This window comes from Mytilus californianus, unplaced genomic scaffold (genome assembly GCF_021869535.1).
Source record: "Mytilus californianus isolate M0D057914Y unplaced genomic scaffold, xbMytCali1.0.p SCAF_11, whole genome shotgun sequence".
NCBI classification, from domain to species: Eukaryota; Metazoa; Mollusca; class Bivalvia; order Mytilida; family Mytilidae; genus Mytilus; species Mytilus californianus.
Genome location: NW_026262593.1, coordinates 41,696,256 through 41,711,890, shown reverse-complemented (window position 1 = coordinate 41,711,890; position 15,635 = coordinate 41,696,256). Strand labels below are relative to the sequence as shown.

At 30.1% G+C, this 15,635-nt stretch overlaps 1 protein-coding gene across 1 annotated transcript in view; it reads left to right on the top strand.

The window, feature by feature from the left end:
* The window catches only part of LOC127720105 (homeobox protein 2-like), a 33,855-nt gene extending 22,409 nt beyond the window's left edge, over window positions 1–11,446 (top strand). The window contains exon 12 of the mRNA XM_052226515.1: window positions 2,356–11,446. Within this exon, the coding sequence (XP_052082475.1) occupies window positions 2,356–2,400 (45 nt within the window). The 3' untranslated portion in view covers window positions 2,401–11,446. The remainder of the gene's footprint in view (window positions 1–2,355) is intronic.
* The last annotated feature ends 4,189 nt before the right edge of the window (window positions 11,447–15,635 follow it).

The window sequence follows — 15,635 nt, the reverse complement described above, 5'->3', positions numbered from 1 at the left end:
AAGACATAATGTGTCCCTATTGTGGAAGACAGTCAAATCTTCAATACTATCTCATATAAGAATCTATTATTCAATGCTTAGCATGTTGATTACTCTATAAATTGGGAAATGTATTCAACATGGATGTTTAAAGGACTGAGTTTTTCTTAAATATTTAGCTCACTTGGATGCAAGTAATATTCTAATTAGACAAATATTGTTCTGACGTATACCTGTCTGTTTTTGGACAAAATGTAAAATAAATGTGATAATCATTATGTGAAATCGTACAATTATTGCTAATGGAAACTAAGAAAACCATAGACAATTGTCTTACCTGCTTCTACAAATGCATACAGTAAAAATCTACCATTGATTTTTTTCTTGCAATTTTGATGTAACATCCTTGAAGCAGTACACAATGGGTTGTAAAAAAAAACATGGGGTCCATGTGCTTGTTGGTTTATTTCTTTTTACCTAAAACAGAAAACCCAGTCTTTTTAATGCTGGGATTCCAATTTCCATTTATGTCACAGTGTATTCTTAACAGATCATGGTTGTGCAGATATTGCTGCCAGACATCAAAACATTATTCATATTTGTGTCCTAAATTAAAAACTATAATAGATAGAAGGCAGAAACTAAGGGAGCTACCATTTGATTTTTATGGGGGGGCTAGGATGAAATTTGAAAAAAAATAGGCAGGACAGGATTTTTGAGTAAAAAAAAAGGCAGGATGAGATTATTTGCAAAAAAAAAAGGCAGGATGACAATTTATGTAAAAAAAAAAGTCAGGATAAACTAAAAAAAAAAGGCAGGACCGAATAGAGTGAAAAATAAAAAGGCAGGACCGAATAGAGGGGAAAATAAATAGGCAGGACAAAATTTTCATCCTAGCCCCCCATAAAAATCAAATGGTAGCTCCCTAAACAGCATCAAGATCTACAAAAATGCCAATATGACTGAAATAATCTTCATATCGCTATATGATTTTAGGAGTATATAAAGATTGCATTTATGCAATCAAATCCCTTATGTGGATGGCTTGACAATTATCAATTTTCCAGACTTTATCCCTACTTTTGAGATGAACAAAACATTTAGTGCATTGAGAACAACATTATTTACATCTTATCCATGAACACTTCAAGAAATTTATCAATAAAATATAACTCTGATATTTAAGTTACAAATTAATTATCATACATGTCAAGAACATTACATGAACTGTGCATGGTGCATGAATCTAGTATCTGTTCTGAAAAATTTAATGATGTCATTGTTAATGTAATATTTCAATTGGGAGTTATCTTCCTTTGTTCAGGTGTAATACCACCAAATCATAGTATGTCACATCTGGTTGCATACGAAAAAGGTTAGAAAAAAAACATTCCCTTGAATTTGACAGTTGTAGGAAATTAATCCTACATTTCATTGCAGTAAACAATTTCTGAGTCACAAACATGTATTTTGGGTGTTTCAGAGCACCATTCTTTTTTTATTTGGTGTTTCTATAGACTAGGTTACCTTGTTACATGGTTACTTAAGCTTGAACACAGGAAAAAAGGGGTGAAAATTTGATTGGTTAACTTCCAGTGATGGTTATTATCTTATATGCAATGAAATGTTATGTGAAATTTTGTTTGTAGTACTGGACAGGATAAAACTTTACTCATGCCAAGTATTAACTATTTCTTTATTTGAAACAAAGATAAATTCTGCACAATTTTTTGAAAAGTGCAAAGACTAATAGGGGAAAAACAATGGTGGTATTACACCTTGATAATTTAAGTTAAGAAAAAATACAACTATATCTCCAGTTCATTGTGTTGCCTTCCAGTGGTTAATACAATGCAATGTTTAATTTTAGTTTCCACTGCAAAAAGAATGTGATATTTACCCTTCAGTGCTCACAACCACTCTGATTCTTTATTAATTTTAGCATATTTGCCTATTATCTCAAACAATATAAAATGTATATTAAAGGAGCTATTGCCCTTCAATTATGATTTTTTTCCCTCTGAAAATCAAATTTTTTTTACAAATGTTTTCTTTTATTGATATAAAAAATGCATATTGAGATCATGTCAGTGATATTAGATATTGCAATGACTGCATAGGAGGGGTCTATTGACTTGAGGAGGGGTTTGAAGATTTTGAATTTTTTTTATCCTGATTTTTGCTTTATAAATAATGTGATTTTGGCACTGACAAATGAAAAATTTAATGGACTTGATTTTACTTGAATGAACTTGTAAAGCTGAATATAGGAAATAAATAATTCATTCACTAGGAAAAAGTTGATCAAACTTTTGCGGGGTGAGCAATTAAGACTTGTAAGTGATTCTATTTATATATTCTTTGTATTTCTTACAGAATTCTCATCAAAGTGAGGAAGCCAGTTCAATGGACAACTTTTGAGTAGACAGTGATCAAGGCATCTACAGATAAGAAACAAGACTGTGGAAGAAACAGAATATAATCCTTTAATTTATTATGCTAGACATGTAAAGAATATTGTGCTTGTACAATTGGCTTATAATTTATGTATACAACTTTTTAGAATATGTTGAGTTTTAGTATATTTTTAAATGTTGTACTTATTCTTGTAAGGGGTAACATTTCACAGTCAATGTGACATTTAGGTAAGAATTAGATTTTTCAGCTACACAATATAGTTCCTTTATGCAGCCAGGATATTCTGTTTCAGGGGAAATTGTATAATGTGAAATTATATATTATTATGAGCTCAAATTTCCATCAATTAATTTGTTTATTGGAATTGAATATTTGCTCATTGATAATATGACAGCTTATTTTTCAAAAATCTTACATTCCTAATATAAAATATTTGTCTCTTTACATTAATATATCCAAGTTAACATCATTTTGCTTGTATTTAACTTATTTATTCCACAACCTGTTCTGTTCCATTTTTCAGCAGGTAAAATATCGAACTATGAGATGATATCATTTCAAAATTGAACAACTGCTTCATTTTCTTAGATATTTTAAATGTTAAATAGGTGTAAAATTTAAATGAGCAAGAAAAATCTATATAGAAATAGAATGACAGAATGACAGTGGAAAAGAATGAGTCTCAGAATCCAACAGTTGACCTGAATTGCCATATATTAAGTATTCCTAAATTCTCATCCACTTTTCATGTAATGTTGGAGCAGAAATCAATTTTTTATTTTGATTAATTAATTTTTTTATTGTTTCTACATAAAAGTGAACTGTTCTAACATTGAGACAAAAAAATATAAATACCAAAAAATCAGGGTGGTTGATATATATTCAGGAGGGCAGGGATGAGAATATTGGAATTATTCTATTATGGCTTTACATATCACTATGATATGAGGCAACAAGATTTCAGTGCTTGAGTTGAAATTTTATTTTGAATATTTGTGATGAACCCTCTTAAATGTGCCATTTAAAATTTATTGTGCCATAATGTATTAAAATACAGTATAAAATTGAGAATGGAAATGGGGAATGTGTCAAAGAGACAACAACCCGACCATAGAGCAAACAATGTTAATTTGCAAGTATAAACTACTTGCAAATTAACATTAGCAGTCTACATTGCAATTGTTTTGGCATTCCATTTACAAATTTTATTTTTTTTTTCCAGTTAATTTTGTATATTTGTTAAAGGTATAAAGTTTAGAGTTTACACTTCATTTTTTGTTATTTACTTTCTACTAGGTTGTCAGGTAGTTAGTGTTATAAGTATTTAATTTTTTTATACATATATCACATATATACAAATTTAAGTCATGCATTTAATTTTTTTGTACTAATTTACAAATGTTTGTCAAATATTTGATTTCAACATTTCTATTTATAAAAGCTAGATACATGCTACCTCCTTTGAGGATGTTGCCACTGTAAATACGACAATATAATGTAATTGTAAACACCAAATGTTAGATTTTAAAATAATCTTCATTTTCTTTATACAAAAGTGTGAATTTCATTATTTTGTTTATATATTGATATGATATTCTAGTAATCAGAGATGGTGTGTTAGATTATGCTTAGTGAACAGGAAAGGGTCGTTACTTGATATTATTATTGTGTATATTCTAACTAATTTGATTTATTTAGAAAGAGTCACATGTTCAACTATATTTTCAAAGGTAGACTGAAAACAGCAGATAGAAAAGTGATATTGCAGTTATTTTTAGAAAAGTGATATTGCATGGTTGTGCTCTACTTCTGGCTTGTTGGCAATAATAATATAACAGTTGTAGCCTTTGTATGAAGTCGTTACCAGGATATATCGAACTAAAGAAGTATATCGACGATATATCCTCGTATAGACCTCATACAAAGACTATAATTGTATAGTATCTGCTGTTTAAAAGTTTTAAACAAATGCAATATAGTCAGTGGTGGTTCAGTTTCATTGTATTCATCAACACCAGTCAAATCAGAAATCTTCAGTTCAGATTTGATTAGACTAAAACTGAAAATAGAAGCTGGTTTTTTTTATGCCCCCCGCCCCCGTAGCAGAGGGGCATTAATGTTTACCCTTGTCCGTCTGTCTGTCTCTAGGTCCACACGTCCTGAAATTGGTTTCCGTTTTCTAACTTTACTTTGCCTTAACCAAATGGTATGAAACCTATACACAATGCTTATTACCATAAAAAACAGATCAAGTTTGAATTTTGGTGGCGTCACTTTTACCATTCTAGAGTTATGCCCCTTTACAAATGGAAAAATTGCTGAATTTTATGTTTCCGTTCTCTAACTTAAGTTTGCCTCTACCAAATGTTATGAAACTTATACACAATGCTTATTACCACAAAACACAGATCAAGTGTGAATTTTGGTTTGGTCACTTTTACCATTCTAGAGTTATGCCTCTTTACAAATGGAAACATTGTTGATTTTTTCGTTTCTGTTCTCTTAACTTAAGTTTGCCTAAACCAAATGTTATGAAACTTATGAACAATGCTTATTACCACAAAACACAGATCAAATTTGAATTTTGGTGGCGTCACTTTTACCATTCTAGAGTTATGTCCCTTTACGAATGGAAAAATTGATGAATTTTTCATTTCCCTTCTCTAACTTAAAATTTAGTTTGCCTCAACTAAATGTTATGAATCTTATACACAATACACAGATCAAGTTTGAATTTTGGTAGCGTCACTTTTACAGTTCTTGAGTTATTACAATGCAATGTTTAATTTTAGTTTCCACTGCAAACTTTTGAATTTTGGTAGCGTCACTTTTACAGTTCTTGAGTTATTTCCCTTTATAATGTTGAATGCAAGCGGGGGCATCATCTGTGTACCATGGACACATTCCCAATTTATTTATTAATCATTTACTTGTACATGTGCATGGCATAATAATCTTGTTTTATCTCAGACTCTTACTTTTTTTTTCTTTTTTTTTTTAATTTATGCTTCATAAATTAGTATGAAACTTTTCTGAATATTGAAATATAAAAATAATTACGGCAATGGTTTGGTAATAGTTTGATATTAAGGGAAAACTGTCAAGAAAAAATTTATAATTCAGAGAAGATTTTGGCAGCAAGACATGTGATATAATGAACAGTGAAGAAATAAGAACTTGAACATAATCACTTCTAATACATTCAACTATGCATTAAAATATTTTGCTCCACAATATCTTTATTTTAAAATATTACATCTGGAAAACAATTCTAGTTAAACATTTTGAAATTCTTGTGTATATTTCATTCAGTCATAGAAAAATGAAAAATCCAGATACATTTCCGTTATTTTTAATCTTGAGCTCAGCAAACATCTGAAGCATTCATTTGAAAAACATATTCTGAATTATTATTTCAGCTTTGACAAAACGAGGCGTTATAGTTTAATAGTGTTTCTTCTAACTTTTTTTTCATGTATTTAATTTTTGAAAGTTGTATAAATATTGTAATAGTTGGAGTGAATTGCGAAAGAAAGCCTAACCTCAGTGTAGGGTAGACAGTATATCATTCATGTGGTTTACTGCGAAATAGACAACTATAACATGTACTTTTGATTGGATGACATATAGCTGTATGTGGGAAAGCAAATTTAAAATTGTGTGGTAATATAATGATATACCCAGAGAAATATGTGGCAAAATTATATTTTTTCAAGCCAAGAAAACCATTTCAGTTAGACAGTGGAAGACTGGAGGGCTGGTTAGTTTCGCTGGTTGTTACAGAATTCAATTTAATATTTTCCATCTATTATGAACTTTATCATATAATTAAACATGAAAATTGTAAGTGACGGGTGAAATACAGGGGCATGTGATCAAAGGTTCGTGATGAAGGGTATGTGATAAAATTGGGGCATTTACTTCAGGGTATCATCTGATAAAAGTTTTAAAATTAGTATTAGGTGTACAAAGAAGAAGTATTACTAGCTAAATGTATGATGAAAATACATAACGTACATTACTACTAATTATTAAACAGGATATATTTGTTTAAAAGAAAATATATCAGAATTGGTTTCTCAACTTAGTAGAAATAGTATGTAGTGATGTACTGATATGCAGATTTATCTTTTTAATCCTATATTTATATACTTTATAATTACAGTCACCACATTAATTTTGCAAACTTTTTATAACTTTTTGACAATCAAATGCATTTACACTTCAATTAAAATTAATTTAATTGTGCAATATAATATTATATTTTAACAATATTATCTTTTTTGTTAAATAGTTATTGTTTACTTTTTTACTGTGATAATATTGCTAAAGGTTGGTGTAAATTACTGTCATCGTTGCATTGTCCATTGATCAGTTAGAAATTCAGTTTGCATAATTAAAAAGCAGCGAATCTTTTCACAAAAAGCTTACGATGAAAATTGAAATTCATTATAAGTTAACTGAAATATTTAAGACTAATGAGCATTTTTTCTCGTAAGATTATTTTGTGAAAAAAAATCGTAGAATGTGAGTATATAATGAACAAGGATTTTGAAACGTCTTCTGCCCGTCTGTTTCCCATACATGCTGTATGTCATCTAAAAATAGAGAAGTACATATAGTTGTGAGGATTGATTTTATACAAATAGAATTAAATTGTAGTCTATTGTGGTTTTTCTGTGTGAAGGAATTTTTAACTGGATTTTCGAAGGAAATATCGATTATTAAAATGGGGATGTACGGCAGGCGGCTGGGTGGGCTGACGGGCGGCTGCCAAACAGTGTCACCACAATAACATGAAAACGCTTTAACAAATTTTTTTCAAATTTAAATATGTTGTTTCCTGGGACTTAATGAAGGTCTAGTTCAATTTTCAAGATTTTAGTATTTCTCCTTTTTGAGTTATCGCCATTTTTAATATCCAAAAGTGGAATTTTTAGATATTTTACTCTTGTTATCATGTTATGATTTGTCTTATCTCACAATAAAAATTGGAGTGACAGATTTATTTGAAAATTATCTATTTCCTAAGTGGTATTATAAATGATTATAAGCTATATCATTAGACATTTTGAAGATTATTACATTATTAATTATTATATATGTAATGTTAGAGTACTATGTTAAACCATAGTTCTGTTCAATTAGATCTGGGAAATATTTTAGCATATGATAATGATTTATTTTCATTATTAATTAGATCTTGGAAATATTTTAGCATATGATAATCATTGGAGTGACAGATTTATTTGAAAATTATCTGTTTTCTGATAATAAGATCTGTAGGACTGTATAAATGAAGTTTGAAATGTACTGTTCATTATTAAAAAAATTGTAGATAATTAAGTGTCCCTAAATCATATATATTCTTACCTCTACCCCGTTCAATTTGAGAATGTGCTTTTATCTTGTAAATGGTCGAGATCCCCACCCCTAAACCATATATATTCTTGTATGGGGCAATAAAACAAATCAAATGAAATATTGGGATAGTCCTCGGGTTCACACCTACCCTCCTTGTTTTTGAAAACTTGTAAATGTGCAAGCTCCCCACCCTAAAACCATATATATTCTTGTATTTTACAATAAAACAAATCAAATGAAATAAAAGGTGAGTCCCCTGGGGTCACCCCCACCCCATTCTGTTTGAGAACTTGTAAACGGTCCAGATCCCAACCCCTAAACCATATATATTCTTGTATGGGACAATAAAACAAATCAAATGAAATATAGGGGAAGTCCATTGGGGTAACCCCCACCCCCTTCTGTTTAGAGAAATTGGAAACGGTTGAGATCCCCACACCTAAACCATATATATTCTTGTATGGGACAATAAAATAAATCAAATGAAATTTAGGGGAAGTCCACGAGGGTAAACCCCACCCCCTTCTTTTTGAAAACTTGTAAACGGTTGAGATCCCCACCCCTCAACCATGTGTAATCTTTTATGGGACAAAATAACAAATCAAATGAAAATTAGGGGAAGTCCCCTGGGGTAACCCCACCCCCTTTTTTTGAAAACTTGTAAACAGTCAAGAACCCCACCCTGAAACCATTTTTCTTCTTGTATATTACAATAAAACAAATCAAATGAAATAAAAGTCTAGTCCCCTGGGGTCTTTTTTGTGATTGAGGTGTTTTCCTTTGAACAGAAATTGTTAATTATATACATAAAGTTTGATTACACTAAGCCTTTATAGATAATTTTCACCTGTTTATATGTCCTGTAATCAGTTTACTAAACATATTGTTAATGTCTTATCTTGAGTGACAGATTTATTTGAAAATTTTCTGTTTTCTAAGTGTTAATGATTAAAAGCTATATAGTAGTAAATATAGTTAGAAATTTACTGTTCATTATTAGACATTTTGAACATAATTACAGATAAGTTTTATAGATTTTTAAAAGACATTGTATTAATGATAAATAAAATTTTTGATTTTTTTTCTTTACTTTAGTAAATTGTAAATTGTTTGTTATTCTGTAAAAACTAATTTTCTGAATGCTATATATATTTCTTAATTAGGTGAACTCCTTTCAAAACTTAGCTTATATTGTCTATTAATAAACATATATTTAGATTTCTGATTTTGGGCCCAGTTTTCAAGTTGGTTCAAATCAGGGTCCAAAATTAAACTGTGTTTGATTTCAACATAAATTGAATATATATAGGGTTCTTTGAAATGCTGAATCTAAACCTGTATTTATTGTCATCATTAGTTAGATAATACCACATCGAGGTACTAAGGGTCCTGAATTAAACTTTTGTTTAATCAACAATTGAATTCTTGGGTTCTTTGATATGCTGATTTTAACAATGTTTGAGTGTTAAATCATATCTAATTTAAGAGAACTTAGTCATCACTGGTTGTTGTTATAATATTATTGATTATAATTTGAAAAATTACATCATTTCTAATTTTATAGAACTTAGTCATCACTTTATTCATTATAATCATATCTATTTATCAAGTTTGAGTTATTTCCCTTTGCACAGAATATATATGGATAAAATTAAATTGTGTTTCATTTCAACTTAAATTAAATATATATAGGGTTCTTTCAAATGCTGAATCTAAACCTGTATTTAAATATTATATTTTTGGGCCGTGTTTTCAAGTTGGTCCAAATCAGGATCCAAAATTAAACTTTGTTTGATTCACAAAAATTGAATTTATGTGGTTCCTTGAAATGCTGAATCTTACCATGTATTGAGAGATTTTGGATTGTGAGCTCCTTTATCAAATTGGTCCACATTGTGGTCCAAAGGGTCCTAAATTAAACTTTTGTTTGATTTCATTGAAAAATGAATTTTTGGAGTTTTTTGATATGCTGATTCTGACAATGTACTTATATTTTGGATATTGGACCATAATAGGTAAATGTGCATTTTCAAATATTTCAGTTCTTTGACCACATTCATTTTGTGTCACAAACCTATGCTGTGTCAAATGTTCAACCACTATCCAAATTCAGAGCAATTTTAAGCTTAAATGAAGTGTCCATACTTGCTCGACTGTTCAGGGTTTGACCTCTGCAGGAAAATCCGGTTTGCTGTCACTCTGACAGCCTCTTGTTTATTTTAAATTTAATGTCTTAACAGATTAATGTTTTCAGACAATCATAAGAAACATTAAGAAGTATTATTGTAAATAGAAATTTTATTATATGTATTATTTTCAGTACTAAAAATTTGATGTAAAGATTATTGTTTATGAACACTTAGATATTATTATGTACATTACTCTTTAGTGACATATATTCCATGGAACATCAGAGTTACAAGTTTACATTTAGACTAATTTAATTTTTCTACCTGTACTATTGAATTAGAGATGATATTTTTTTAAATCAATATTTGATGTAAAATATATAGAATATCACTAAGAAATAATTTTAAAAACATGTCCTACATAAATCTGGTCATTTGAAAACTATGCTTGTTTGAAAAGAAAAGAACTTGAACTTTAAAACCGTTTAATGTTAATTAGTTTATAGTTGAGATCAGGCAGTAACATTAGATTACAGTTTTGAAGGCCGTTAGCTTTAAATTCAGGATCAGAGAACAATAAACTACTGTTTATATCTAAACATGCATGCAGTTGTTTTATACGTGCACTTTGTTCATAGTTTTAAAAAGTTATTTAGTGTTATTATTAGACTCATCTTGCTCAAAACCCCTCTTCCACCTCTCTGTGGTGAGCAAGGGAGAAGACAATTGTCTGGTAAACAGAATGGGTACATAAAACAAGAATATGTTATAAATAGAATGTCATTCTAAGTATCGAATATTAATATGTAATTAAAATATAGATATGATACCTGTAATTTACCTGTACATGAAGGAATTACCTAAATGTAGACTTTAAATTTTATCCCAAATGTGGACTCCCCATTGGCGTAAAATATTTTTAGCTCAAAATGTTTCACCAAATAGCTCAAACGTGCATTCCCAAAATTGTATTGATCTGTTAAATAATTCATAGTGTTTTATATTACCTAACTCTTCTTGAGCCGGGATATCAGTCCAAGACTAGAAGAGAAGGTAAAACGAATAAGATTGCCCCTACAAGAAATCAAAAGAACATTTGGCAGGTTCTGTAACATATCACCTATGGACACATCCAAAGAATACTTTTAAGTTTGCATTTTTTTCTTCAGGGAGGGGGAGGGGTGTTATATTGTTAATCAAGAGATGGTTAGACAACAGCTGATTAGCATTAGAAATTTGGATGCAGTCACAAATTGAAATTTTAAAATTTTAAAATAATATGGGACTCTCTTTTATAAATAGTTTTAGTGTATATACAGAATTTCTACAGTTTGTGTAATATCTTAATACAAACAAATGTTTAAATATTTGCAATTTTTGTGCAATATTTGATAAATTGAGATTAACACTGTCTTTTTTATCTTTTATTTTTTTACCCTTTTCTATATATTTTATACAGTTGAAATACTTTTTCCCTATTTTAGATACTAAAGATATGTAACAGTGTTTATAAATTTTTTGAAATGAATTACTGTAATAAATTTATTTTTGGTGCAGGCGATTTCTCTGAGATATGATCTGTCTGTTTTCTCCACACAGGCCTCTACAATAACTTTTTTTCCAACTTGTCCAGTAGGACAAGTACATACCAAAACTTACTTGTCCGAATGAAATTGTAACTTGTCCAACAAAAATCTTAATAATAATCTTTTTTGCATTTTAAGTTGATTCAAGGAACAAAATGAATTAAAACAATAGAACAGAATTTGATTTATATCTTTTGAAATACCTTTTAAAAATATGAGTCGAGAACAACTGAATCTAGTCATGTCATAGGACTTATGTTCTAGTTTTCATCAATGCCAAAGTCTCATCAGACTCTACACATGAGGCACCGTCTGATAGGCCTGTCAATTTCCACTCATTGGATTTGTATCCTGGTTTTTTAAGTTGAAAAAAGTTTCTTCAAATTCAATCAATAAAAAAAAAGAAGATGAGGTATGATTGCCAATGAGACAACTCTCTGCAAGAGACCAAATGACAAAGAAATTAATAACTATAGGTCACCGTATTGCAAGTATTGTTTTTTTCTTCTATATATGATCAAATATGATTTGGGAATTTTATGGTAAATAATTTCTTCATTTTTATTTAAAAAATATTTTTGTTAAAAAAAATACGGTATGGTATTTATTATAAAGCAACAGAATAAGGTAGGAAAACGAGGTACTGATTTGTCTTGGTCCCGAAATGTCTCCTGCGTTGCCAAACTGTCTATTAATCATGTCTATTAAATATGTCTCCTACGGTGCCAAATTGTCTATTAAACTTGGAGCCGAATCGTTTCCGAGCTGGTGACGAACTGTCTTGTAAAGTTACCTTATCTACAAAGCGCATCGCTGATTCGGATCAGTAAGACTGGTTTCCGAGAATAGTACATGTATGCCTTTTACCTGTTAAAAAGTACCTGACAAAGAACCAGTTTTAAATTATCGATTGCAAGTAAACATGTCAAATTAATACTTGTGTTTATCTTCTTTTCTTGTTTTTTGTTTATAATTACTTTGTTCATCAAAGTTGGATTAAATTTATTTTCTGCATAATAATTTAACTTGTCCCGTCGGACAAGCTTGATATAGCTTTTACTTGTCCGACCTTTTTTTCCTCTGGTACCGGACAATCGGACAAGCGTTATTGTCGAGCCCTGCCACACAAAATTTGTTTTTCATTGCATACAATGCATTTAGTAATTAAAAATCTGGTGGATAATTGAATATTTTGAATTAAAGTACTTTTATCCAAGGGTGACAATTTTTAATGAATTACATGGTTAGGGCTATTTCATTTAAGTGGACATGAGAGAGGGTATCTTTTAGTCCCCTACTGACAAAGTCGAGGGGAATTTAAGGTTTGCACTCTGTCCATCTGTCTGTCTGTCCATCCGTCAGTCTGGCAAATCAGTTTTGCACACATTTTTCTTCTTGCTTGAAGATATTGATTTAATATTTGGTGTATTGTTTTATCATGACAAGTTACAGATCGAGTTAAAATTTTGTTCCAGTCTGATGATTTTGTGCAGAGTTATGGTCCTTGGACTTAAAAAAATTCACTCAAATAATCTGTTTTCCGCACTTTTTTTCGTCATGCTTGAAGATATTGATTTGATAATTAGTATATAGTTTTATCATGACAAGTTACAGATCAAGTTCAAATTTTGTTCTGGTCTGATGATTTTGTGCAGAGTTATGGTACTTGGACTTAGAAAATTCACTCAAATAATCAGTTTTCCGCAACTTTTTCCTCATACTTGAAGATATTGACTTGATATTTGTTTTATAGTTTACATCATGACAAGTTATAGATCAAGTTAGCATTTTGTTCCAATACAATGAATTTTTAACCGGAAGGGACTGTATTGCCATGCAATACACTCAGAATGCTTGTTATATTTAGAAATGGGTTGTGGGTCATTTTGGTTTTATTTTCCATTTGATGTTTGCAGAATTACTAGAAGAATGTATATCAGTATTTGGAGGATTATGGAAGTCCCATGCTACCCCACCTCACACATCTATTTTAATGGAATAGCCCTTAATAATTATAATATATTATGAAATCCATTTGATTATCAATTGAAAAGTCTGCAGTTATAAATTAAAAAAATCTATGAGGTAATCAATTTTTAACAAATGATGAAAATTAAATCCATGAAAAAGCTTTTTCTGTCAGTTAACAAAATAATATGCAATATACAATGTGTAAAAAAATGTTTTGTATTTTAATACCGGTGAATTTACTGCTGGACTTTTAAAATATGTGTAAAGTATATAAGCTTGTAGTTTTAGAACTAATATGCAAAATAAAACTGATCTGAATATTACATCTTTTGTTTACATGAGGCCAATATCTAGTTACAGGTATTTATATTTAACAACACATGGTAAATGCACAAGAAAACAATTTCACCATACTAAATTTTTTTATTTGAACAGATCCGTTGTGTTTTGTAATCTCAGGTTATAGTGTAATTGAAAGGATATTTGTATTATATGTCAATGAGAAACAACCAAAATGAATGACACAAACACTATTGCACATCTACATATGGTAAGAACAATAGTATATATCATTAAAAATCTTGCAACAAAAATGAAATAGAGGTTCAACTACAAGTTCCTTGTTACTTGTTAGAACCCAAATCCTGAAATGAAAAAAGCGTATATACATGTATCACTATTTTATAACAACGAGCTAATGTATCCAACAGATTGATATATTATTCCCCGTATGGTTTTTATCAATAAGAAAATCCCATAACATATAGTAAGCTATAAAAAGCCCTGACATGACATATGTAAAAAAAAAAATAAAACAAGAAAACCAACAGCCAGTTTTATGTACAAAACAATAAAAGAAAAACAAATATGGTAAACAGCAACCAACAACAACCACCGAATTACAGGCTCCTGATTTGGGACAGTCACATATAGAATGTGGCGGGGATAAACATGTTTGCAAGTGCTGAATGCTCCCCTTTAAGAAGTTAAGAAGGATGGGCAGATGAAGTCCGCTACAAATATCCCTTTATTTGTAGTTGTTGAGCTAACCATATGCATGCTCCATCAATGTTAGTTATAATGGTTGACATATATCATGATGACATTAGGTATTTGAAGTATTCTATGTTGTGTTTTGTGTACTGTTGTTAGTCTGTTGGTATTTTTTTATTTTTTAGCCATGTTGTCAGTTTATTCTCGACTTGTGAGTTTGAATGTCCCTTTGGTATCTTTCGCCTCTCTTAACACTAATATCTGCTATATCTGCGCATGCTGATTCGTATAAAGTATTCGTAAACCCTTTACTGAACCTCTTGTGTGAAACGGAACTCGGCGGAAAGATTGGTAACATAAACTGTTGTGCACCTACCTGCGCTGATGATGTTGCTATTATAGCATCAAATCCACTAGAGATACAGTCCATGATTGATATTGCTCTTGATTTCAGTCGTAGAGAAGGATATTTATTACAACCAACTAAAAGCGTAATATTACCAGAAAGAACTACCTAAAAAACAATAGAGACTGGAGAAGGGTTTTGAATTATGGACGGTAAGCAAATGCCAGTAGTTAAAACAGCAATACACATTGGAATAAATAAATAAGAAAATAACATCAGTTTAATCAACAGTTTAAGAGAACATCAAAAAAGCAAGACGCACTTTATATATCTTAATGGGATCAGCGACTCTTTTCACAAAAAAAGTTACGATTAAAATTGATCGTAAGTTATACTGAAATGCTCATGACTTTCGAGTGATTTTAATCGTAAGATATTTAGTGAAAAGAGCTGCAGGTCTACATGTAACCAATGTATTGGACTCAGAAACAATACTTTTACTATTTAAACTTTTGTTCTACTAATTCTAACTTATGGACTAGAAATCTTGATTCCAAATGGCAAATCACTTACAACTCTTAATCTGTATTATAAGAAATTATTAAAACAGCAACTAAATATATCTTTATCTACTAATACAGCAGACCCAGCCATATATATACTCTTCGGCATGATACCTGAAGCTGAAATACATATCAAAATTTTGACATTATTTGGCACAATCACTAGATCAGAAAAAAACTTCCAATGATTGTAGAATAGCAGAAATGCAGCTTAAACTAAAATCCTTCAACGGTTATAGTTGGTTCATTGATATTAAAAAGCTCTGTTAACAATATAAGATAGAAA